Below are 26,673 nucleotides of genomic sequence, written 5' to 3'. Positions count from 1 at the left end.
TCTCAAGTTGATGACGTGGGGCGGTTCGTCGACCGGACGATAAGGATGGCCGACCAGAGCAGGCAAATCAAACTCGCCGCAGCCAAGAAAAAGGTAAACATATTAATTCCCACAACACAGGGAATATAACAAGTGTTCAATCCATTACTCTGTTCTGGGTTCGAGTTGTCTGTAGTTTCATGTTTTCACGAACCCGTGTGATGTTGACATTCCACGTCCCCCGACCTTTCTGCAGTCGCCCATCCGAACTCTCGTCCCCCTGTGTGGCTTTCAGTGCGCACGAAATACCGAGGATTCGCTTGGGCCTCTAATCTTAGCTAGAACTATTATGTGGACGATTTATACAGGGCAGTGACTTAGTTTTGCTAATAATGCTGCTCGGCTAGGTATAAATCTGTGATTTGATCAACCCAACTGGCAAGGTAGTTAGCGATATCTAGCTACCGTGCTGATGTTTGGCTAACGTTAGCCATAGCGATTTAGCTAGCTATCACGTTGTCATCTTGTACCGAAGCGACCGGCTAACTCAATATAATATAGAACGGGGTGTCCTATAAATAGGCTTGCTTATTGACACTTTTAACCTTAATGAACTAACTTACGATGAATGCTGCCTAGCTTATTATTGAGTCATGTTTGACAGGAACGGTGATGTGTCACTGAAGAGTGACTGGTAGTTTTGACAGCAGACGCCCCCTTCCCTGTCTGTGTGAGCTACCTGCTGTGTGTACCTAGAAAGACCTAGCTAGATAGCTAGCTACTTAGTTAATCAAATAAAGCACATGCTGTACCATTAACGTTATTTGTTTAAAAACAAATACACTTGTGCATGAAAGTTCTTTCATTACAGATTATAAAAACAACAATTACCTTCCTCAAACATCAGCTGTTGCAGCAATTGGTTATGCTATAAGATCTTGTTGGATTGCATTGGATCTTTCTAAATAGTCGTTCCATTGTCACCCACACCAATGATACCAACAGTACATATTGTAGATCTCTAGTCGAATCGTATATATAGTATATATCTATAGTATATATAGATAGTTCTGAACAGTCTCTGAACAGTCTCACCATTTTCAGCCACACCAAGGCTCCCTGTACTTCCTCTGCGGTTTGTAAGGAATGTCTGCTGATATAGTTAGCCTAGCAAAGGTGTGAGTTCCAGACAGTTGAGTGCTCTCATTGTCCGCTCCTCCTCTCTTATGCCGGCCAGCTGAAGGAGTTTCAGCAGAAGAGTTCTCCTGCCAGTGGAGGAGAAGGAGGACCAGGGGCCAAGAAGACGAGAAAGGTGAAGGGAGGGAGCCAGCCAGACACACCCTCAGCTGACCGACACTCTCCAGACAATGTAAGTCACCCAACTGTATGCTGGCTGTCTCTGTCTGCGTGTGTTATGACTTTGAGTACTCTTTCTGCACACTGCTTCCTTGCAATATTTCACTTGCTGATATTTGCATTTCAATAACAAAGTGAAATGTTGCAAGAAAGCAGTCTGATGATACTTCTCTGGAATCACATTGAACGTTCCAGTGCAGCTTCTGACTTTTACTGGATGTGTGAGGGTCTCCCTTTGCAAGTTTACTGTCAGTGTTTGTCGTATGTCAGGTTATGGTATGTGAAACGCAGCTATGCTCCCGCGATGAAAGGATATGTCTTTATCGGGTGAGAACAGACTATCGTGCTCTTGTCAATTTGTATTCCCGTCAGGACATTGCATCTTTACACACACACCCTTCTGTTTGATTAAGGGTCAATATTATGTTGTGTGTTTAATTGTTGGCAATTGTTTCTTAGTAAAAGTGGTGTGGCAGTAGATGGTTGCTGTAATAATTCTGAGGTTCCTGGATCGTTTTTTGCATTCCTCACTATCTACTGCCTTAGGCTTCCCTTGGGGAAAACAGTTTATCAGCCATCAGTATAGACTTAGCCTGTGCTCCCACCCAGACAGTCACAATGACAGTCATTTGCTTGGAGGAACATTGTCACAGAATATTTTCTGTACCTCCCAGAAACAGATATGATTGTGATGAGTCGGTCACTAACATTGTCTGGCAGTGATGAACCAGGTTGTGGGCTTTTAAAGTCTCTATCTTTCAATGAATGCCCAATTCCAAATGGACCCCTAGCGTTAATCCAAAGCACTTCTTGAAAATGGGAAAGGAAAAGTAGCTATTAGCTTTGTGGTAGTAGCGCCACCCTCTGGTAGGCTAGCGAGGTTGAAGTTCCACCATATTGATTACACCTCATCACGTACAACAACAGGGGCTTAGCGGTAGATAGGGTTCTATGGGTGCTAGTCTCCCTTTTTACGTCACCTCTTGCTGTCTCTTTCTCCCTCCCTCACTTGCTCATTCACTGTCCCTCTCTCTTTCGCCCTTCCCCTCTCCTCTGCCGTAGATTCAGAGTATTCTGAAAGGTCTTAGTCAGACCAATGGATTAACTATGCCTGCCTATGGCAAAAGCCAGGTGAGCCTCTCTCCTTCCTTCCTTCTCTCCCCCTCTCTCTTGGGCTATCGTTCTTCCCTGCTGTCTTTTTCCCTTTTGTTATTTTACACCTGTCTCTTTCCTTCTGCTTCACTCTCTCTTGTATCTGTCCCACTCCCTCCCTACTGTTTCTCTATCCCACCCCTTCTGTTGTTTTTGCTCCTCTTCTCTCCCGCACGCTATTCCTTATGGTCACTGGCTGCTCATAAGTCATTTTTGCGACAGTGAGAGAAGTGCTTGGTATTTATTTTGCCATTGTTGACTTACTAAGATTCTACCAGTATTAAGCCTAGCTAAATGCTGGGTCAGTCCATCTGGGCGTGAGGTTTATAACTTCCGGACCTGATGTTTACTTTATTTACCACACTGGCATGTCTCCATCAGTGAAAACAAGATGTGTGCATGCGTGATTGTCCGTCCACGTGTTGTGATAGTGGTCTCTGACACTACTTTGTTTTCTAGGATATGATGTGTGTATGTGTGTGCTGTGTATGTTTCCAAGTTGCTGTAACCACGCACTCTCTGGATGAGCACTGAAAAGTAATGGCTGTGTGTGTGTTGCTGCCTCAGACCCACGTCCATGGGGAGGTGAGGGGGTCCCCAGTTACCCAGCTACTGGAGGACCCAAACGGAGAGGCCGGCCGCGGCTCTCCTGTGTCTAACCCTGCTAGCTCTGCTACTAACCCTGAGTGTGCCAGCCAATCCCACAACACTGACCTGCAGCAGGTGTGTCCCTCCGTCAGTCTTCTCTCTCGGTCTCGGTGTCTCGGTCTCGGTGTCGCTCTCTCTCTGGTCTCTCTCGGTCTCGGTGTCTCTCTCTCTCTCTCTCTCTCTCTCTCTCTCTCTCTCTCTCTCTCTCTCTCTCGGTGTGTCTCTCTCGATATGTGTCTCTCTCGCTCTCTCTCTCGTTGTGTGTCTGTCTTTCTCTTGGTCTCTCTCTCTTGGTGTCTCTCTGTCGGTGTCTCTCTCTCTCTGTCGGTGTCTCTCTCTCTCTCTCGGTGGGTCTCTCTCTCTCTCGGTGGGTCTCTCTCTCTCTCGGTGGGTCTCTCTCTCTCTCGGTGGGTCTCTCTCTCTCTCGGTGGGTCTCTCTCTCTCTCGGTGGGTCTCTCTCTCTCGGTGGGTCTCTCTCAATGTGGGTCTCTCTCAATGTGTGTCTCTCTCGGTGTGTGTCTCTCTCTCTCGGTGGTGTCTCTCTCTCTCTCGGTGTGTCTCTCTCTCGCTCTCTCTCTCTCTCTCTCTGTTTCTCCTGCTCGGTGTGTGTGTCTCTCTCTAGGTGTGGGTCTCTCTCGATGTCTCTCTCTCGGTCTCTCTCGGTGTCTCTCTCTCTCGGTCGGTATCTCTCGCTCTCTCAGTGTGTCTCTCTCTCTCTCTCTCTCGGTGGCTTTCGGTGGGTCTCTCTCGGATAGGCCTAGCTTACGTTTAACGTATTCACCTCCCTCAGTTTCACTCACAGCTATTTCCTCTCTTTCTTTCTCTCCTTCTCTCTGCCGCAGAACTGCCCCCATGACGGTAATGAAAACCATGCGGATGAGAATAGGTTGGTCACCTCATCATCCAATGCACACCCACACACACAACCTCTCAATCCCTCTTCAGAATGAGTCTGCCCCCTGGTCCTCACTGCCCCTTCTCTACCCTTCACTGCCCTGCCCCCCTCGCCTGCAACTGTTGATCACACACAGAATTAGTAGCACAGTTATGATGGCTGGCAGTGCAATTTGTCACATATTGACTGGTGAGTTCGTTATCAAATGACACTGGGCTAATGTTGTGTTTGTTGTTGGTGTGTGTGTGTCACCAGACCCCTGTCGTCCACAGAGAGCCTGCGACAGCTCTCACAGCAGCTCAACGGTCTTCTCTCTGGGGTATGTACTTTATGGCCACAAAAAGGAGAAATGTGGCTTTTAAGGTCTTCGACCCCTGAGATGTGCACATTGGATAAGTGCAAGCAGTTCACCCCTGTCCCAATGAGGATACACTCTCTTACTTGCTTTGTATATATGCTTGCTCCCAGTTTAGTGTGTTGCATAATCAAGAGTGTTATTTGTGATACTCTCATTGGCTTTGAAAAGCTTGCTTTATATTGGTTTGACTTGTACTGTTTTGTTTCTTTCCCGACCTATTCTAGTCATCCACCACCTATATAAATGGAGACAGTGCTCCCTCGCCAGCCAATGAAAAAGAACTGGAGGTAGGTGACACAAATCAAATCAAATCAAATTTTATTTGTCACATACACATGGTTAGCAGATGTTAATGCGAGTGTAGCGAAATGCTTGTGCTTCTAGTTCTGACAATGCAGTAATAACAAGTAATCTAACTAACAATTCCAAAACTACTGTCTTGTACACAGTGTAAGGGGATAAAGAATATGTACATAAGGATATATGAATGAGTGATGGTACAGAGCAGCATAGGCAAGATACAGTAGATGGTATCGAGTACAATATGTACAAATGAGATGAGTATGTAAACAAAGTGGCATAGTTTAAAGTGGCTAGTGATACATGTATTACATAAGGATACAGTCGATGATATAGAGTACAGTATATACGTATGCATATGAGATGAATAATGTAGGGTAAGTAACATTATATAAGGTAGCATTGTTTAAAGTGGCTAGTGATATATTTACATCATTTCCCATCAATTCCCATTATTAAAGTGGCTGGAGTTGTCAGTGTGTTGGCAGCAGCCACTCAATGTTAGTGGTGGCTGTTTAACAGTCTGATGGCCTTGAGATAGAAGCTGTTTTTCAGTCTCTCGGTCCCAGCTTTGATGCACCTGTACTGACCTCGCCTTCTGGATGATAGCGGGGTGAACAGGCAGTGGCTCGGGTGGTTGATGTCCTTGATGATCTTTATGGCCTTCCTGTGACATCGGGTGGTGTAGGTGTCCTGGAAGGCAGGTAGTTTGCCCCCGGTGATGCGTTGTGCAGACCTCACTACCCTCTGGAGAGCCTTACGGTTGAGGGCGGTGCAGTTGCCATACCAGGCGGTGATACAGCCCGCCAGGATGCTCTCGATTGTGCATCTGTAGAAGTTCGTGAGTGCTTTTGGTGACAAGCCGAATTTCTTCAGCCTCCTGAGGTTGAAGAGGCGCTGCTGCGCCTTCCCCACGATGCTGTCTGTGTGAGTGGACCAATTCAGTTTGTCTGTGATGTGTATGCCGAGGAACTTAAAACTTGCTACCCTCTCCACTACTGTTCCATCGATGTGGATAGGGGGGTGTTCCCTCTGCTGTTTCCTGAAGTCCACAATCATCTCCTTAGTTTTGTTGACGTTGAGTGTGAGGTTACACACATCACAACACCACATGTTGCCCCCTCATCATGGACACGGTACACAGGGAAAAGCACTAAAATGCTATCCATTTGTCCTGATGAGACAGACCCAGTCCCACTCTCCCCGAAGGTGCCCTTGTGGCCCCAGGTTATGTAGAGGTATTCTGTCCTCTGTCCACTTTCACTCCACACAGGCCCCTCTACTCTCTCTCACAATCCCTCCATTCTGGTTCTCTGTGCAAGTATGTGACTGGCCTCGGCCACACAGCTCACATGACCACTTCCTGTTCCTGCATCCTGTCTCGGGTTACACACACATGTACTCCACATAAGTGATACTCATGATTAGAACTGAGTTTGTGTTGCACGGCTGAGACAACAATGCAATCTGAAAGATCGTCGCAGTCAGAACAGAGCAAATGTATGAATTGCTGTCCAGGCCGCCCCACTGTACCTTGCCCAGGCCCTGCAAACATACAACGTTTAATGCATATATCTCATATCTCTCTTGCTCTTGTCTGATAGTCCTCAGATCTCACCTGTTAGATTGTCTTGTAGATTGATGGAGTCTATATAGAGAATGGACTCTCTTCTGTTTGCAAATAATATTTTCAGGTGTCATCTTTCCAAAGCCTAGATCTGTGCTGACTATAGGTATTACCCTTCTCACTAGGATTTCAAAGGATACAACATTTTGTTACAGTGACTACTGGGTTGTTACTTGTTAAATTGGCTGAGATCACATTATGGACTTGTATGTTCTTATTGTGGTCATGCATGTTATGTGGACTTCTAGAGAAACTGGGGTGATGCGAACCCATTAGATCTCATTAGATTACACTCTCCAGTCTGACCGGGTATTGCTGAACTCTTCACTAGTTACCCATGACCCTGTCCTCACTGTGTATGACCTCTCTGAATACTAGTAGGATCAACAAGTACCTGCTGACATCTTTTTCTGTTTGTTATTCACATTATACATCCCTGAAGGAGAGGGACAAGGTGTTATTTACATTTCCCTGAGGGAGAAGGTGTTATTTACTTTCCCTGAGGGAGAAGGTGTTATTTACTTTCCCTGAGGGACAAGGTGTTATTTACATTTCCCTGAGGGAGAAGGTGTTATTTACATTTCCCTGAGGGACAAGGTGTTATTTACTTTCCCTGAGGGACAAGGTGTTATTTACATTTCCCTGAGGGACAAGGTGTTATTTACATTTCCCTGAGGGACAAGGTGTTATTTACATTTCCCTGAGGGACAAGGTGTTATTTACATTTCCCTGAGGGACAAGGTGTTATTTACATTTCCCTGAGGGACAAGGTGTTATTTACATTTCCCTGAGGGACAAGGTGTTATTTACATTTCCCTGAGGGACAAGGTGTTATTTACATTTCCCTGAGGGACAAGGTGTTATTTACATTTCCCTGAGGGACAAGGTGTTATTTACATGTCCCTGAGGGACAAGGTGTTATTTACTTTCCCTGAAGGAGAGGGAGAAGGTGTTATTTACATTTCTCTCAGGGACAAGGTGTTATTTACATTTCCCTGAGGGACAAGGTGTTATTTACATTTCCCTGAGGGACAAGGTGTTATTTACATTTCCCTGAGGGACAAGGTGTTATTTACTTTCCCTGAGGGACAAGGTGTTATTTACATTTCCCTGAGGGACAAGGTGTTATTTACATTTCCCTGAGGGACAAGGTGTTATTTACATTTCCCTGAGGGACAAGGTGTTATTTACATTTCCCTGAGGGACAAGGTGTTATTTACATTTCCCTGAGGGACAAGGTGATATTTACATTTCCCTGAGGGACAAGGTGTTATTTACTTTCCCTGAATGAGAGGGAAAATTTGTTATTTACTTTTACATTAATGAGTTACTGTTTGTATTTCTCCTCCCATCGCTGTTTTTCTTTTCCTTCAATTCTCCCTCCCTCCCTTCCCCTCTTTTTTTTCTTCTTTCGATGCATGCGTGCACGTCAGAGTCGAAACCAGGAGCTGGCAGCCGCACTGGACTCCAGCAACCTAACAAACAATCAGCTCAATACCAAGCTAGACCGGCTGGTAAGAGTGTGTGCTCGTGGGAGTTTGGCGTTCTGCCTTGTGTGGAAAATAACCCCTGACAGCCGCTATAGCAAGACTGACTGGCCACAGATTGAATAGCAAATTACATAACACCCTGGCTAAACAGCAGCTGCGCTGAGTAGTAGCACAGTCGGCCAGTTGATCATGTCATGCACTGTTTTGTTTATTCACCTCACAAATAATTTATTGCACTGCCCTGTTCCCATTGGTAACAGCCAAGCTTTTACATGCTCACCAAGATGGACACGCTGAATGAAATGAGGGCATGTTTAGGCCAACTGTATTGATATTTCTTCTCGAGCCATCTTGCTAACCGTTGCTAACCCCACTGGCTCGGCTAATACGCTGCTGTGCTTCTCTTGAGTGTGCGAGGGAGGTTCCGTGGTGCTCAACAGGGATTTAACTCTTGAAGAGTGAAAGGAGATGACATGGTGTTGGGTTAGATGGGTGACTTACTGGAGATGTTGAGGTGGTGAAGTCTGAGGTGGGGATGATGATGACGTCATGCATTTTTCCTCTGTCCTGTTTTGTCTGACAGACCGAGCACTCTCAGGCGCTCACAGATCAGCTGCAAAAGGTGAGCAGAATAAGGAAGACTCTCTCGTTCTCTCGTCTCCTCCTCAGTGGACAATGACGGGATGTTTTCTGTGTGCTTTCTTTGATCAGGAGCGAAGAGAGTTTGAACAGAAGTGTGTGAAGGAGCAAGGAGCAATGCGGGAACAGCTACAGGTACACACACACAGAAGAAGGAACTTCTTCAAGGTTTTTCATTCCCTCAGAGCACTTTTCTGAATCCATTTGAAGACCTTTGAAAGTAATTGTCTAATGTTCACTCTGCAGTTCCAGATGTGTTCTTTGTATCTGCCTTTGGGGTCAGCACACCATGCTGTTCCCTTTTTACACAGGGATGCGTGCACTGATACACTGAATACTGTCTCATCATTGCAAATGAAACCAAGCTTGATTTGTATCCAATATTTACAAATTGTATCATGCGAGGCGTCAATAACTGGTCTGTCTGTCTCTCGCCCTGTCTGTCTCTCGCCCTGTCTGTCTCTCGCCCTGTCTGTCTCTCGCCCTGTCTGTCTCTCGCCCTGTCTGTCTCACGCCCTGTCTGTCTCTCGCCCTGTCTATCTCTCGCCCTGTCTGTCTCTGTCCATCCTCTCCCCCAGGTCCACATTCAGACCATCGGCATCCTGGTGTCAGAGAAATCAGAGCTGCAGACCGCTCTGTCGTACACACAGCAGGCTGCCCGCCAGAAAACAGGTGTGTGTGTGTGTGTGTGTGGCCTGTGTTGAGAAAGAGAAGGCATTTCTGTGTTGATGTGTCTATGAATGTGAACGTGTTCAGTAATGTGACATATTGTGGTGTGTGTTCAGAGGAGATGAGAGAAAGAGATGGCGTTGATGTGTTTAATATGAATGGGTGAGAGTCTATTTGTGTTAATGCTCACTAAGTGTGTGTGTGTTTCATTCAGGGGAGGCTGAGGAGCTGAGTAACCGTCTCCAGGCCACCAAACAGAGAGTCTCTGAGCTGGAGAGAACCCTGTCCTCGGTCTCCACACAACAGAAACAGTTTGACAAGGTAACACACACACACAGAAACCGTTTGAGAAGGCAACCTACTGTAGTCACACACTGAAGACCGTTTGAGGAGGTAGTCTGCACACTAGACTGATATTGCTACAGTTGAATGCTTTGACGATGATGACTATCGATTTGAGCTTTGCGGTAATGTCTAACAAATGATTGATGTTCTCTTGTATGTGCAGCATAACAAAGAGCTAGAGAAAGAGAGAGACAACCTGAGGCTAGAGGTGTACAGACTAAAGTAAGTCTTACCCTGAGTATGCTGACATTCTACTCAATGGCTGGCCTTTCCTTGTTTGATTTGTGGACTAGGTATGGAAAGGAATGTGGTGGAAACCACACCTCGTCAGTTTGTGTGATTGTGATACATGGAGAGAGATGCCTGTCGTCTGAGGCGAGGTAAATCAGAGGCTCTTTGTGAGTGTGTGTGCACGTTCCTAGCTGACCCTCTGTCTCTGTGCAGTAGTGTGAGTGAGGAGGGGAGGCAGCAGAGTTCAGAGCTGTCAGAGCAGCTCAAGCTGAGGGTGAGTGAGAACAACGCTATGAGACTGGACCTGGATGAACTGCGTAAGAGACTGGAGATGACTGACGACATGCTGCAACAGGTAGGTACACACACACACGGTCTCTCTCACTTAATCACATACACACACCATCATTTGTTCTGCAGTTGTTAAATTATTTCTTTTTATTCCTAGTTTTCCAGTCAGTCAGGGCCTCCCAGTGCCAACCAGCAGATGCACTTACTACTGGAGGAGAAACTACAGATTGAGGCACACACTGCTCAGGTGTGTGTGTGTGTGTGTGTGTGTGTGTGTGTGTGTGTGTGTGTGTGTGTGTGTGTGTGTGTGTGTGTGTGTGTGTGTGTGTGTGTGTGTGTGTGTGTGTGTGTGTGTGTGTGTGTGTGTGTGTGTGTGTGTGTGTGTGTGTGTGTGTGTGTGTGTGTGTGTTTTTGTTTGTTTGTTTGTTTGTTTGTGTTGAATACTTTCCCGGTATTTTATAAATGTTCCATCCCGAAAATAAATAACTTGACCCGCCAAAAGAAGTGTCATTCAAAAGCATTATAAAACATTGGGCTCCTAAGTGGCGCAGCGGTGTAAGGCAATGCATCTCAGTGCTGGAGGCGTCACCAGTTCGAATCCAGGCTGTATCACAACCGGCTGTGATTGGGAGTCCCGTAGGGTGGCCACAATTGGCTCAGCGTCGTCCGGGTTTGGCCAGTGTAGGCCGTCATTGTAAATAATAATTTGTTCTTAACTGACTTGCCTAGTTAAATAAAGGTTCAATTAAAAAAAAATCAATATAAATAGGCCTATGTGTTTATTTGATTAGAGCTTTGGTCATACATTAAAGACATTTAATGAGCCCAAGGTTAAAAAGCCCAAATGATTGATCCAATACATAGAGTGCATTCGGAAAGTATTTAGATCCCTTGACTTTTTCCACATTTTGTTACGTTACAGCCTTATTCTAAATTTGATTAAATTGTTTTCCCACCCAATAAAACCCCATAAATGACAAAATTTTAGCAAATGTATATCATTTTGTCTTTGTTTTTTTTATATCAATTTTACATAAGTATTCAGACCATTTACTCAGTACTTTGTTGAAGCACTTTTGGCAGCGATTACAGCCTCGAGTCTTCTTGGACATGACCCTACAAGATTGGAACACCTGTATTTGGGGAGTTTATCCCATTCCTCTCTGCAGATCCTCTCAAGCCGTCAGGTTGGATGGGGAGTGTTGCTGCACAGCTATTTTCAGGTCTCTCCAGAGATGTTTGATCAGGTTTAAGTCCGGGCTCTTGCTGGTCCACTCAAGGACATTCAGAGACTTGTCTTGAAGCCACTTCTGTGTTGTCTTGGCTGTGTGCTTAGGGTCGTTTTCCTGTTGGAAGGTGAACCTTCGTCCCAGTCTGAGGTACGGAGCGCTCTGGAGCAGGTTTTCATCAAGGATCTCTGTAAATTGCTCCGTTCATCTTTCCCTCAATCCTAACTATTCTCCCAGACCCTGCCGCTGAGAGACATCCACACAGCATGATGCTGCCACCACCATGATTCACTGTAGGGATGTTACCAGGTTTCTTCCAGACGTGACGCTTGGCATTCAGGGCAAATAGTTCAATCTTGGTTTCATCAGACCAGAGAATCTTGTTTCTCATGGTCTGCGTTCTTTAGGTGCCATTTGGCAAACTCCAAGCGGGCTGTCATGTGCCTTTTACTGAGGAGTGGCTTCCGTCTGTCTGCTCTACCGTTTGGTGGAGTGCTGCAGAGATGGTTGTCCTTCTGGAAGTTTCTCCCATCTCCACTGAAGAACTCTGGACCTGCTCAGTTTGGCCAGGCTGTCAGCTCTAGGAAAAGTCTTGGTGGTTCCAAACTTCTTCTATTTAAGAATGATGGAGTCCACTGTGGGGACCTTCAATGCTGCAGACATTTTATGATACCCTTCCCCAGATATGTGCCTCGATTAAAATTCTGTCTCAGAGCTCTACAGACAATTCCTTTGACCTCATGGCTTGGTTTTTGCTCTGACATGCACTGTCAACTGTGGGACCTTATATAGACAGGTGTGTGCCTTTCCAAATCATGTCCAACCAATTGAATTTACCACAGGTGGACTCCAAGTTGTAGAAACATTTCAAGGATGATCAATGGAAACCGGATGCACCTGAGTCTCATAGGGAAGGGTCTGAATACTTATGTAAATAAGGTATTTCTGTTTTTTATTTGTGATAAATGTGCAAAAAATGTCTAAACCTGTTTTCACTTGATGAAGATATATATTTATCTTTTTCATCTATTTTACAAAAAGGTTGTAACGTAACAAAATATGGAAACTTTCAAGGGGTCTGAATACTTTCTGAATGCACTGTAGCTCTACATGCATTGTGATCTGCGCTCCATACTGAGATGGGCTGTCTGTCCCCACCCTGAGCGTTGATTATTCAGAGGACCCAGATTTAGAAATGGCATATAATTGAACAGTTTGAATTTCACGCATGCTGTTATTTATGATGTACCGGTCAATACACAACGTTATTTATCCTGGGGAAAAGGGAGTGGTTGTGGCCGGTAAATCTCGGTAACCGGGTTCCCGCCATTCTACTTAGTGTGTGTGTGTGCCTCTTTAAAGTTTTGACTGCCACGCCATTGTGTTAAAGATCTCTTTTGGTATTATCTGTAGTTAATGGAGTCGGTGGCCCAGCTGCAGACAGAGAGAGACCGCTACGCTGAGCAGATCCAGGAGGAGGGACAAGTATGGAAGGACAAGACGGAGCAGCTGCTCTCTCAGGTACGCTATGCTACCACCCCATTAGCACAGCCTATAGAGGCGGCACAGCCCTGGACGTAACGCTATAAATACCTAGTCACTTTAAGGTTGAGTTGATTGACGTGTGTCCTGTGCAGGTGACACTAGTAGCAGAGGAGAGGGACAGGAGCATCAGTCAGATCCAGGAGCTTGAAGCCCATATCACAGATCTGAAGCACACTGCAGGTGAGACACACAGCTACCCTCCTCAGTTTGCACGTCAATGGTTCTCAAAAAAGACCAGCTTACTGTGTTGAACTTCACCATCCTGTCAATCATTCTCATTAAAAGATTTGCATTGCCGTAAGGACTCTCCTCTCCTCCCCAGCCCTTTTGTCTCAGGAGGGAGAGGCCCAGGCGGAGCCCCAGCCCTCAGGGCCCTCTGAGAGTGAATTGGCCCTCCAGGAGGCCCTCTGCTGCCTGCAGCAGGAGAGAGACTCGCTCAACTCACAGTTCCAAGCCCAGGTGATGACCACACACACACTGCCAGGCAATAATTATTATTATTAATAACACACACTCCTCAGTGAAGTTGCACTCTGAACACTGTCTCATCAAAGCATAAGATGAATTATGGGGTGGGTTGGTGCTGGTATAGAATGAAATCCTGCACACCCTGTCAATCCCTGTTGTGTCTCACAACTGAAAACTCACTGTTCTCTGGCCTCCCTTCTCTCTTTATAGCTGCGTGATAACGAGCAGCTGAGTCGCATGTGCTCTGAGCAGGAGTCCCGTCTCTCGGAGCTGGAGCGTCATGCGGAGCGCGGGGCTGAGGATGCAGAGGACCGCAGGCGCATGCTGGAGGACGTGCAGAGTGACAAGGCCACCATCAGCCGCGCCCTGGCCCAGAACCGCACCCTTAAAGACCAACTAGCTGAGCTGCAGAACGGCTTCGTCAAACTGGTAAAGAGGAGTGGTGCCTTTTTTGCACTCCTGTTTACTTATGTTAAGTCATCACTGATCTGCCAGGTTTTATTAGTGTTTAAACATGGAATATGTGGAAATGAGAATCAGTTATCCAGCCACATTCAGATCGGTGGTGACCTCATGAATGTGTTGAATGTCTCTGTGGTCCTAGACCAATGAGAACATGGAGCTGACCACTGCTCTGCAGTCAGAACATCACGTGAAGAAGGAGCTGGGACGCAGGATGGGACAACTACAGGAGGACCTGCACAATGTCAAGGAGCAGGTAGGGACACGCGGGCACACACATTTCATGGTGAACAGGTACAGGAACAGCATATAGACGCTTGCACGTCTCTTCCAACCCTAGTTGGATTTGAAGTCGCAGGAGTACCAGGCACTGCTGGAGCAGCGGGACCAGGTAGTGGCCCACCTACAGCAGTACTCTGCAGGCTATACAGCCCTGGCGTCAGAGCGGGAGCAGCTCCACAGACAGTACCTGCAGCAGAGCCAGCTGATGGACCGGCTGCAGCATGAGGAGACCCAGGGAAGGGTTCAGTTGGAGATGAGCCACAAACAGCTAGAGCAATACCAGGTCAGGGACGGACACACACGCATGTAGTCACATATCCCCGAACACACACAGAGTCGCACATGAAGAGAGACACACTATGCACACGTACACACAGTGTCTGTATTGACCCCTCTGGCGCCTTCTGCAGGAGAGGCTGGAGCAGTTGTCCAGAGATAACGAGCAGTTGAAGGCTGAAGTCACAGAGCTGCTCAACAGCTCAGCCCTGGCCACACTCCCCAGAAACCGGGGAGACGGAGTGGAGAGCCAATCCCTGCAAGAGAGCCCACAAAAGTCCTCGATCGCTATCCCAGAAGACTTTGAGAGCCGCGAGGAGATGGTGAGGAGAAAACACCTATCAGTGGTGTTAAGTGGGATCTAGTGTTCCCAAATGCTGTTGAGAATCCTACATTACGGATTTCCAAAGTATTTCTCAGATAATTGTCTCTGAAGAATAATTCCTCCTTTCCGTCTCTCTCGGGCCGACTCTTTTCTCTGTATATATCAATGATGTTTCTCATGCTGCGGGCGATTCCCTGATCCACCTCTACGCAGACGACACCATTCTATATACTTCCGGCCCGTCCTTGGACACTGTGCTATCTAACCTCCAAACGAGCTTCAATGCCATACAGCACTCCTTCCGTGGCCTCCAACTCTCAGACCCATATCAAACATCTCCAATCGAAAATCAAATCAAGAGTCGGCTTTCTATTCCGCAACAAAGGAGGAGTTTGTGCGCGGTGCGGTGGCGCGTGTGGAGGCAGAGCGAGATGAGGTGAGGAGCAGACTGGAGGAGGAGAGGAGACTGCACTTCGCTGCCAGACACCAGGCTGCAGCACTCAGCATGGAGCGCCACAGTCATGACCACGACCACGGTCAGTGTCACGGTCACAGCCATGATGACCACAGTCACCTTGAACACACAGGTGAGAGGAGGAGGAAAGGTGTGTGTATGTACGTAGTTGTATGTGCTACTTGCATGACCTGGGTTTTTGTTTTCTAGGAACACTGTCAGTTTTGAGTGTTACCAGTGCAGTGTTTCTGACCAGTTACCCCTCCCTGTTAGTCTCAGGTTCAGAGGGTGTACCAGTGGAGGTACATGAGGCCTTGTATGTTGCCATGGAGAGGTTGCAGCAGCGCTTCACCTCTCTGATGCAGGAGAAGGCTGACCTGAAGGAGAGGGTAGAGGAGCTGGAACACCGCTGTATACAGCTGTCTGGAGAGACTGATACTATTGGTGAGCGAGACACGCATCCATACATATACAGTACCAGTCAAAAGTTTGGACACGCCTACTCATTCAATGGTTTTTCTTTATTTTTGCTGTTTTCTATGTTGTAGAATAATAGTGAAGACATCAAAATTATGAAATAACACATGGAATCATGTAGTAACCAAAAAAAGTGTACAACAAATCAAAATATATTTGAGATTCTTCAAAGTAGCCATCCTTTGCCTTGATGACAGCTAAGCATTCTTGGCATTCTCTCAACTAGCTTCATGGGGAATGCTTTTCTAACATTCTTGAAGAAGTTCCCACATATGCTGAACAGTGGTTGGCTGCTTTTCCTTCACTCTGCGGTCCAACTCATCCCAAACCATCTCAATTGTTTATTTTTTTATATTTTATTGTTAACCCCTCCACCACCACCCCTCTTCTGAGGACAAATATCTTTTTGTTTTTAACAGGTTTTCTGCTACATTTTACATGTACTTTTTACATGTACAGTTGAAGTCGGAAGTTTACTTACTTAGGTTGGAGTCATTAACTTGTTTTTCAACCACTCCAAAAATGTCTTGTTAACGAACTATAGTAATGGCAAGTCGGTTAGGACATCTACTTTGTGCATGACACAAGTAATTTTCCCAACAATTGTTTACAGACAGATTATTTCACTTCTAACTCACTGTATCACAATTCCAGTGGGTCAAAAGTTTACATACTGTGCCTTTTAAACAGCTTGGAAAATTCCAGAAAATTATGTCATGGCTTTAGAAGCTTCTGATAGGTAAATTGACATCATTTGAGTCAATTGGAGGTGTACCTGTGGATGTATTTCAAGGCCTACCTTCAAACTCAGTTCCTCTTTGCTTGACATCATGGGAAAATCAAAAGAACTCAGACAAGACCTCAGAAAAATGATTGTAGACTTCCACAAGTCTGATTCATCCTTGGGAGCAATTTCCAAATGCCTGAAGGTACCACATTCATCTGTACAAACAATAGTACGCAAGTATAAACACCATGGGACCATGCAGCCATCATACCGCTCAGGAAGGAGACGCGTTCTGTCTCCTAGATGTGAACGTACTTTGGTGCGAAAAGTACAAATCAATCCCAGAACAGCAGCAAAGGACCTTGTGAAGATGCTGGAGGAAAGAGGTACAAAAGTATGTATATATATATATATATCCACAGTAAAACGAGTCCTATATTGACATAACCAGAAAGGTCGCTCAGCAAGGAAGAAGCCACTGCTCCAAACTCACCGTAAAAAAGCCAGACTATGGTTTCCAACTGCACATGGGGACAAATATCGTACTTTTTGGAGAAATGTCGTCTGATCTGATGAAACAAAAATAGAACTGTTTGGCCATAATGACCATCGTTATGTTTGTCGGAAAAAGGGGAATGCTTGCAAGCTGAAGAACACCATCTCAACCGTGAAGCACGGGGGTGGCCGCATCATGTTGTGGGGGTGCTTTGCAGCAGGAGGGTCTGGTGCACTTCACAAAATAGATGGCATCATTATGTGGATATATTGAAGCAATCTCAAGACATCAGTCAGGAAGTTAAAGCTTGGTCACAAATGGGTGTTCCAAATGGACAATGACCCCAAGCATACTTCCAAAGTTGTGGCAAAATGGCTTAAGGGCAACAAAGTCAAGGTATTGGAGTGGCCATCACAAAGCCCTGACCTCAATCCCATAGAACATTTGTGGGCAGAACTGAAAAAGCGTGTGTGAGCAAGGAGGCCTACAAACCTGACTCAGTTACACCAGCTCTGTCAGGAGGAATGGGCCAAAATACACTCAGGTTATTGTTGGAAGCTTGTGGAAGGCTACCTGAAATGTTTGACCCAAGATGTTATTCTGACATTTCACATTCACTTAAAATAAAGTGGTGATCCTAACTGACCTCAAACAGGGAATTTTTATTAGGATTAAATGTCAGGAATTGTGAAAAACTGAGTAAAAATGTTTTTGGCTAAGGTGTATGCAAACTTCCGACTTCAACTGTACATGTTACATAACTTTTTCAGATACATTTTTACATACATGCTACTTTTATATAACACAGTCACATAACAATAATACATTACCAAACATCAGCTCTTTAATCCCTACCCTCAGCCACTCTCAGCCCATCCCACCTATCACCTGAGACCCCCTTCCCTTGGTGTCCTTGGTGTCCATGTGTCATTGTTGTGTATATATAGTGTCTTGCAAAAGTATTCATCCCCCTAGGAGTTTTTCCTATTTTGTTGCATTACAACCTGTAATTTAAATAATAGGTTTTTATTTGTATTTCATGTAATGGACATACATAAAAATAGTCCAAATTGGTGAAGTGAAATGAAAAAAATAACTTGTTTCAAAAACAAATAAATGGAAGAGTGCATATGTATTTGTCCCCTTTGCTATGACGCCCCTAAATAAGATCTGGTGCAACCAATTACCTTCAGAAGTCACATAATTGGGTAAATGAAGTCCACCTGTGTGCTTTCTAAGTGTCACTTGATCTGTTGCTTGCTCTGTCACATGATCTCAGTGTGTGTGTGTGTGTGTGTGTGTGTGTGTGTATATATATATATATACACACACACACACACACACAAACTTTGAACATCCCGGAGATTGGAGTATCTGTCTATAGGACCACAAAACTGTACAGGCCACAGAGCTGGGCTTTACGGAAGAGTGTCCAGAAAAAAGCCATTGCTTGAAGAAAAAAATAAGCAATAAGCTTTTCGTGTTCACCAAAAGGCATGTGGGAGACCCCAAACGTATGGAAGAAGGTACTCTGGTCAGATGAGACTAAAATTGAGCTTTTTGGCCATCAAGGAAAACGCTATGTCTGGTGCAAACCCAACACCTCTCTTCAACCCGAGAACACCATCCCCACAGTGAAGCATGGTGATGGCAGCATCATGCTGTGGGAATGTTTTTCATTGGCAGGGACTGGGAAACTGGTCAGAATTGAAGGAATGATGGATGGTGCTAAATACAGGTAAATTATTGAGGGAAACTTGTTTCAGTCTTCCAGAGATTTAAGACTGGGACAGAGGTTCACCTTCCAGCAGGACAATGAACCTAAGCATTATGCTAAAGCAACACTTGAGTGGTGTAATGGAAAACATTTAAATGTCTTGGAATGGCCTAGTCAAAGCCCAGACCTCAATCCAATTGAGAATCTGTGGTATTATTTAAAGATTGCTGTACACCAGTGGAACCCATCCAATTTGAAGGAGCTGGAGCAGTTTTGCCTTGAAGACTAGGCAAAAATCCCAGTGGCTAGATGTGCCAAGATTATAGAGACATACCCCAAAAGACTTGCAGCTGCAAAAGGTGGATCTACAAAGTATTGACTTTGGGGGGGGTGAATAGTTGTGCACGCTCAGGTTTTCAGTTTTTTTGTCTTATTTCTTGTTTGTTTCACAATAAATATTTTGCATCTTCAAAGTGGTAGGCATGTTGTGTAAATCAAATGATAAAACCCGCCACAAAAAATGTATTCTAATTCCAGGTTGTATGACATCAAAATAGGAAAAATGTCAAGGTGGGTGAATACTTTCGCAAGCCATTATGTGTGTGTGTATTGAATTCTGTTGGTGACAAGAATGTTATATATCATTTAAATTGGAAAACTCTTAAGTGTTGAATCAAGCTTTGTTCTTTTGTACCAGTTCATAAACGATGTGCCGTGGAATCTCTTCTAATTTATTTTGCAACCTGTATGGCACAGCTGTCAATGTTTTTGTCCTCAAATTAAACTGGTATGTTTTTCTATTTATGCCAATTCATTTCAGCCTATTTGTATCTTTAATATGTGGCAGGCAAACAAGTTCCCTTATCTTCTCCCTTTTCCACTTCACTCCATTTTTGTGGTAGTGCTGCAATCAGTTGGTTGTGAGTTTGGATTGAGCAGATATTCCGAAATGCAGTTAGCAAAAATATGTGACAACTCCTCCGTTTTCTATTAATAAGTATTATACAATTACAATTATTGATCTGTATATTTGAGTTTAACATTTGTTGTAATATATTTCTGCAGGATAAAACAAATTGTTACCATCTTTGTATGGTAATCTGTATAAAGGCAAAAAGGCCAGTTTTGAACAAAGGATGAGCCTGCCTTAATATTCTACTGGAGAACCATTTTGTGTTTCAGTATAACTTATGTATGAGTGAGGCTTTTAGTGAGCGGTTGAAATCTTTAATATTTCATAAACTCATATTCATTATATAAATAGGCACGTTTAATTTTGGGTTGAGCTCGGGGCATTGTGGAGGCCAGGTCATCTGATGCAGCACTCATAACTCTCCTTCTTGGTCAAATAGCCCTTACACAGCCTGGAGGTGTATTTTAGGTCATTGTCCTGTTGAAAAACAAATGATAGTCCCACTAAGCGCAAACCAGATGGGATGGCGTATCGCTGCAGAATGCTGTGGTAGCCATGCTGTTTAAGTGTGCCTTCTAAATAAATCACAGACAGTGTCACCAGCAAAGCACACCCACACTATCACACCTCCTCCATGCTTCATGGTGGGAACCACACAGGTGGAGATCATCCATTCACCTACTCTGCGTCTCACAAAGACATGGCGGTTGGAACCAGAAATTTCACATTTGGACTCATCAGACCAAAGGACAGATCCACCAGTCTACTGTCCATTGCTCATGTTTCTTGGCCCAAGCAAATCTCTTCTTATTGGTGTCCTTTAGTAGTGGTTTCGACCAGCAATTCGACCATGAAGACCTTATTCACTCAGTCTCCTCTGAACAGTTGATGTTGAGATGTGTCTGTTACTTGATCTCTGTGACGCATTTATTTGGACTGCAATCTGAAGTGCAGTTAACTCTAATGACGTTGTCCTCTGCATCAGAGGTAACTCTGGGTTAAGAAGAAAATAAATTCCACAAATTAACTTTTAACATGGCTCACCTGTTAATTGAAATGCATTCCAGGTGAAGCTGGTTGAGAGAATGCCAAGAGTGTGCAAAGCTGTCATCAAGGGTAAGGGTGGCTACTTTGAAGAATCTCAAGTATAAAATATATTCTGATTTGTTAAACAACACTTTTTTTGGTTTCTACATGATTCCATATGTGTTATTTCATTGTTTTGATATCTTCACTATTATTCTACCATGTAGAAAATAGTAAAACATGATGAAAAACCCTTGAATGACTAGGTGTATCCAAACTTTTGACTGGTTCTGTGTATATATATATACCGCTGTATACAACTGTCTTCAGAAATGCTGTTGGTGAGACACTCAATCATCTCTCTCTGTAAAGACTGGCACGATCAGTGACACACACACTCTTGTCTTTTTCTCTCACACGCACTAACGGGGATGCAATGACACGTTCACTCACGTAGTGTGACAGGTCTGCTCATCCTACTCCTTAATTGTGTATGTCTGTCCAGGAGAGTACATCACCCTTTACCAGAACCAGAGAGCCATCATGAAGCAGAAACACACGGAGAAGGAGCAGTACATCAGTATGTTGGCTCAGGACAAAGAGGAGATGAAGGTACACCACACACACCAAACATGAGAGGGATGCAGTATACCACCAGCAGCATAGCACCCTGCATCCCACTGCTACCTTGCCTCTGAAGCTAAGCAGGCTTGGTCCAGGTAGCCTGGTGGTTAGAGCGTTGGGCCAGTAACCGAACGGTTGCTGCATCAAATCCCAAAGCCGACTAGGTAAAAATCTGTCGTTCTGCCCTTTCCTCTGGTCCCCAAAAAATTATATCCCAATGCCCCCCAGGTAGTGATACGGGACATTGCCCTGTGTAGGGTGCCGTCTTTCGGATGGGACGTTAAACGGGTATCCTGACTCTCTGTGGGCACTGACGATCCCATGCCACTTATCGTAAGAGTAAGGGTGTTAACCCCGGTGTCCTGGCTAAATTCCCAATCTGGCCCTCATACCATCATGGCCACCTAATCATCCTGAGCTTCCAATTGACTCATTCACCCCCCACACCCCCCCTGCTTTCCAGTGTAACTGTTCTCCAAGTCATTGCTGTAAATGAGAATGTGTTCTCAGTCAATTTACCTGGTAAGAGGAGAATATATTTTTGACATACATTTGCACACACGAGTAGTATTTGGTATTTATTAGGATCCTCATTAACCGCTCCAAAATCATCAGCTACTCTTTCTGGGGTCCACATGATACATGGTACAGAACATGAATTAGTCAAGGAATATTACAAGAGTATTGCCAGTGTTCTGAGTGTGTTTCTGTGCCCGTGCAGGCCAAATTGGCAGAGCTGCAGGACCTGGTGATGAGGTTGGTGGGCGAGAGGAACGAGTGGTACAGCCGCTATACTGGGGCGCTGGCTAGCGCTGCAGCTAACCCTGACCTGCTGCCAGCCGGAGAGGAGCAGATCCAGGCTCACCACAGACGCATGGAGCTCAACGCTGTGGATGGACAAGGTATGCTCACACTTATATATATTACAAACACACACACACAGGAAGGTACACCACAAATACACGCACACGGAGACACAAGGAACTCAGCACTGTGGACGGACCAGATACACAAACACACATCAAATAATACAAGTGTGTGTGGAATGTATGCATGTGGAGTAGAACAGGGCTCTCCAACCCTGTTCCTGGAGAGATACCATCCTGCAGGTTTTCACTACCAACCCTAATGTAGTGCACCTGATTGTAATAATTAGCTGTTTGATAAGCTGACTCAGGTTAGTTACGACTGGGGTTGGATTGAAAAAGAGAGCCCTGGAGTAGAACAATACACACACATCCATGGATCGTCATTATACTAACCTCCCTGATCTCTCATCGCTCCCCCCCTTCTCTCTCCAGAGTCTGCGGATGTAAGGTCAGCCGTGAAGCCTAACTCCACCGACCCCCCTCACGGTGGCCCGTCAGACCAGGTCCAGGGGCTCCCCTCAGACTCCCAGGCTCTGATGAGGCCCCAAGAGGACGGCACGACCAGGCAGATCATGCAGCTGCTCCAGGAGATCCAAAACCCCCAGGGGCCCCGCTCCGTGCCCTTCCTGGGGGACAACCCCTGCGTCCCGTTCTTTTACCGGCCCGACGAGCAGGACGAAGTCAAGATCCTGGTGGTCTGATGATGATGAGACTGTGGCGCTACGTTGGAGGATCTCTGAACAGACATACCATTCCACCACGTCACACTCCACTTAGGTCACCTAGGATTTACACGTACACACAGTTCTGGGTATACTGTCTCTCATGCACACTCACTCTCTCTACTTTCTGGGAGAGGTTGTTTCCTCTCCTTCCTTCTCACTCTTCCTGTTGAGTCCTTGGCTGGTCTTGCATGCCGCTTCTTTTTTCTTTTTTTTCATTGCACTAACAGAGTGACTTAAGGATGTGAACTCAGTGTGTGTGGCGGCTTTCCTCTCCTCGTCCACCTCTTCATCCTCCTCCTTCACAACCTCCTTACTTGCAGTGTGAATGTTTGTCTGCTCCGTCTCCTTTAATTGGTATTGAATACCATTCGATGATTGGGAAGTATTCCACCGGATGCTATTGAGATTCTTCCTGTGATTCTCTTGATGGAGAGATGTTTATTCCTGCACATTGATCCCTCCGTCTCTCTCCCCTTCTCTGCCATTTGAACCATAGGCGCAATAAAGTATCTCTGTCGCCTCTCCCTCAGTCATTGTCTCTTATAGGAGAAATGTAAGGCTTTGAGTGATACGTTAGCGGCAACAATGGAATACATGGAACGGTATCAAACACATGGAAACCACATGTTTGACTCTCATTCCATTGATTCAATTTCAGCTATTACAATGAGCATGTCCTCCTATAGCTCCTCCCACCAGTCTCCACTGGTACCTTTATGTTAAGGAACTAACTGGATCCCCATTCACAATGTGTCTGACTCTGGAGCAGAACTGGGCTAGTCTGTCTGTGTGTTTGGTAGGAGAGACAGACATGGCTTGGTTTTGTCTCTGACTCTGGAGCAGAACTGGGCTAGTCTGTCTGTGTGTTTGGTAGGAGAGACAGACATGGCTTGGTTTTGTCTCTGACTCTGGAGCAGAACTGGGCTAGTCTGTCTGTGTGTTTGGTAGGAGAGACAGACATGGCTTGGTTTTGGCGCGTGGGCTGTCTCAATTAATCTCCTCGTCGCCTCTCCTCCATGACCACTGATCGGCGAGTAGACTGACTCACTCAGACAAGTGGTCATGAATGGAGGAGTACCGTATCGAGGCACAGCCCTTGGTAGCTGTTGGTATGTTCTATGGCAGTGGAGTGAGTGAGTTGTCTGAGTAGGACAGGATGGCAGGTGGGGTAGAGGAGGGCATGACGAGTTGGGTACAGTACATGAAGGAGGTAAGAGGCCAGGCTCGAGCCTTGGCCTACCTGGGGCGGAAGTCAGTCAGAAAGCATTGGTAAAGACACTAGCATTTGGAGTGATGGGAGCAGTTTGCACTTTTCACTTCTAAGTAGGATACGCCATAGGACGTCAGGAAAGAGAGGAACTAGCATGTAGACACATGGCTGCTCACCCCTACAACTACCTTGTCTATCCATCCTCTTTTATGTGGAAACACTGAAATTTGAACATATGAGCGTTATCTTATTTATGCACACGAGCCAGTCAACTGATTTGTAATTCCTCAAGTTTTCTCTGCGGTTATTTATTTGAGGCCCCATTTCATAGCACCAGTTGATCATCTCTTGTTTATCAATCTTTCAATTATGTTGTGCTTGTTGCCCCTCAACATATCTCATTTATAATTTAAGTCGCTCCCTTTGAGACTGGATGAAGATTGTGAGTCTGTTTGATAAATGATTCAACCTCAATTGTATCCTCATGATTTGAATGGTAGTTGTCTCTTCTCTCTAAAGTTACATGGGATTTTGCTGTAGGTTATTGCACTAAAATTGTACAGAGCTTCTAATCAAACCCTGTCACATCTCACTTACTTTTGGAAAGTAGCTTTTCTATGGCAGATCCATTCTGACATTTGGTTTCTATACTTGGGAGCCCTATGATGTCATCATGTGCACTTTGGCACATCGGGGCTCAGGGTTCCACGAATGAAGACAGAGTGTGTGTTGAAGTGACTGAAATATTGTGTGTGGTGCACTAGGAGGATGTGTAGGCATGTACAAATGAATAGAGGGTTGTAATCATTCCAGTAACACGGGCAATGGGCAATGGGGGTAAGCTCTGCTGTTTGATTGACAGGTGCAGGAAGGTCCTCTGTTTTTAGATAACCTTACAATGATGACCCAAGTAAAGATAAAATTGCCATAGGCACATCTCTGCCACCCCACAGTTTTTGGGGAAATGTGTGTACTCCCAAAATATTTAGGATATTTTTGAATGTTTATGCTTCCAGTGTATCTCTGACTGCCAATATCCACATTTGATTTTTATTCAAGAATGGAAGTCTTTAAGCATGTCAAAAACAGTCTGGAAAAAATGTTTTGGTGATGCTATGTGAGGTGTATTAAATGAGATATAGAAATGAGTGGTTCTGGAGAGAGTTTTCTGGTGTGTGTGTGTGTGTGTCTGAAGCAAAGCACTTTTTGTAGTAGGACTTGACATGATTTCTGTTGAAAGTGATCCCATCTGAATATTTAAATTCCTGGCTTTCTTAGCATTCTATTTTCCTTTTAGAGAGAGAACTTTTGTTTTGGGAGTGGTAAAACCAAGAGAATATTTTATAGTCATTTACAACTATTGTTTTGAAGGTGGTGACGAGAGAGTAAAAGTAACAGGTGAAATAGTTTTTCCACGCTTTCTAATTCAAACTGTTCTTTTGAATGAATGTGTGGGATTGAGCACATGATGATTAAGAGACAGAGGTGAACTCCTTCTGTTTAAAGGGACTGTATATACTGTAACTGTGTAACATATTGTATATTCATTCTGCCTGGTGTGTGGGAATAAGTGTAATGGCTGTTTGTAGTGTTGCTAGCAGCCCAGAGGGCTTGTCTGTGTGTCTGTCTGATCCATTGTTGGCTTCAGGACACACACGGACAGCTGAAGTGAAGGGGTGGGGGTACCGTCTGTGATTTAATACAAAGGTTAAAAAAAATCTATTTATTTGTAATAAGTATCAAAACTAATCAGTTTTAATGCAATGTAGGATCGTTGTGAGAACAAAATGGCTTCTGGCAGTATATTTCTGATGTGATTTCTCCTGATTAAAAGTGATTGAGCAAAGCAGACAGCATCTGGTCAATGGATCCTTGTAAGCGCTGGAGTTTTTAACTTCTAATATGTCCTGTTAGAGATGTCATTTTGAGTGTGAGATTCCTCGACAAAAGACTCAGACCATTTTGGTGACAGTACGCTGACTTTTAATGTCTTGACAAAGCAGTCCTGTTGGACAGACACATTCCACCGACAGCAGTAAGATAAGATACAGGACAAAGTCGTCACAGCAGGACAGAATACAAATATTTACTCTGCCCCCCCCCATTTCCTCTCCGGACAGAGACTGAGAGACAAGCGACAAATGATTCTACATACTACTAATCAAACACCCTGCCAATACTCAACATCCATAGCCAAGGATTTCATATAACATTATTCACTTATTTGTTTGTCTTTATTTTTGTCATGTTTCATTGTACACCACACTCAGTCACTTATTTGTAATAATTGAATATTCAGTATTCATACAATGTCAACTAACGTCTACACAAGTGGAACACAGTTTCAGACGATGCACCACACAGGATACATTACACAAGTAAGATATGTCCATGATAAAATGTACTCTTAATAATTAATTTTATAATAGCTTTATTTATTGGCTGTTGCTAAGACTCAAGGGTGTTGTGAAGAGGGGTAGGTTTGTATGAGGTGAGTACGATATGGATACTGAAACAGGGGTTTGTGGGTAGGTTAATGAGCCCATGTACTATTATTACCAACGGGGTAAAAAATACAACAAACTACAGATTCCACTGGTAGAAAGGGGGGTCAACTCACATCTCTCAAACAGCAATGGAATGCATGAGTGACATGGGAGCGGGAGAGGTGCACTGTATAGGTAGGTGTGTGTGTATATAGGTTTCTGTATATAGACCATCACTTATTGGGTTGTTGGTGGTTTTAAACCTGACGTCTTCACTCACCCCCTTGACCACTGAGAGAGGGAAAAAAGGAAAGAACAGAAAATGAAAAAAGTTGATAAGCCATGCCAAAATCAGTGTCCCCCGCCCCAACACTTATTACAC

The 26,673-nt window shown here is 44.8% G+C and overlaps 2 protein-coding genes across 13 annotated transcripts in view; one reads left to right on the top strand and one right to left on the bottom strand.

Moving 5' to 3' along the window:
• On the top strand, positions 1–25,651 carry LOC139388380 (golgin A2). 9 transcript variants are annotated; one of them, XM_071134999.1, is made up of 27 exons: positions 14–93; positions 1,217–1,348; positions 2,398–2,466; positions 3,055–3,210; positions 3,978–4,021; positions 4,286–4,349; positions 4,613–4,675; positions 7,749–7,829; positions 8,389–8,427; positions 8,517–8,579; positions 9,023–9,116; positions 9,328–9,434; positions 9,622–9,680; positions 9,903–10,044; positions 10,138–10,227; positions 12,623–12,730; positions 12,847–12,934; positions 13,077–13,213; positions 13,433–13,651; positions 13,827–13,940; positions 14,025–14,249; positions 14,377–14,565; positions 14,953–15,154; positions 15,295–15,465; positions 20,883–20,989; positions 21,723–21,903; positions 22,303–25,651. In XM_071134999.1, exons 1-27 carry the CDS (start codon positions 46–48, stop codon positions 22,569–22,571), a joined length of 3,261 nt encoding a protein of 1,086 aa, XP_070991100.1. In that variant the 5' UTR covers positions 14–45; the 3' UTR covers positions 22,572–25,651. The 9 variants fall into 9 exon arrangements, with proteins under 9 accessions (XP_070991105.1, XP_070991107.1, XP_070991106.1 ...); XM_071135000.1 differs by having other exon boundaries at positions 26–93; positions 15,301–15,465; XM_071135004.1 differs by lacking the exon at positions 3,055–3,210 and having other exon boundaries at positions 1–93.
• A 177-nt stretch (positions 25,652–25,828) lies between these two features.
• Positions 25,829–26,673, bottom strand: part of LOC139388382 (dynamin-1-like) — an 86,436-nt gene continuing 85,591 nt past the window's right edge. For 2 of the 4 annotated variants that reach the window (XM_071135012.1, XM_071135016.1), the window contains one exon: positions 25,830–26,582. Coding sequence is in view for 1 of the 4 variants with exons in the window: in XM_071135013.1 (XP_070991114.1) it covers positions 26,564–26,582 (19 nt within the window). In the remaining 3 variants the exon portion in view is untranslated. Of the gene's footprint in view, positions 26,583–26,673 lie in introns of all 4 variants that reach the window. The other 2 variants (XR_011629279.1, XM_071135013.1) reach the window with 2 other exon arrangements.

This window comes from Oncorhynchus clarkii, chromosome 29 (genome assembly GCF_045791955.1).
Source record: "Oncorhynchus clarkii lewisi isolate Uvic-CL-2024 chromosome 29, UVic_Ocla_1.0, whole genome shotgun sequence".
In the NCBI taxonomy this organism is placed as follows: Eukaryota; Metazoa; Chordata; class Actinopteri; order Salmoniformes; family Salmonidae; genus Oncorhynchus; species Oncorhynchus clarkii.
Note: the sequence above shows the minus strand (reverse complement) of the source record. Positions and strands in the feature narration are given on the sequence as shown.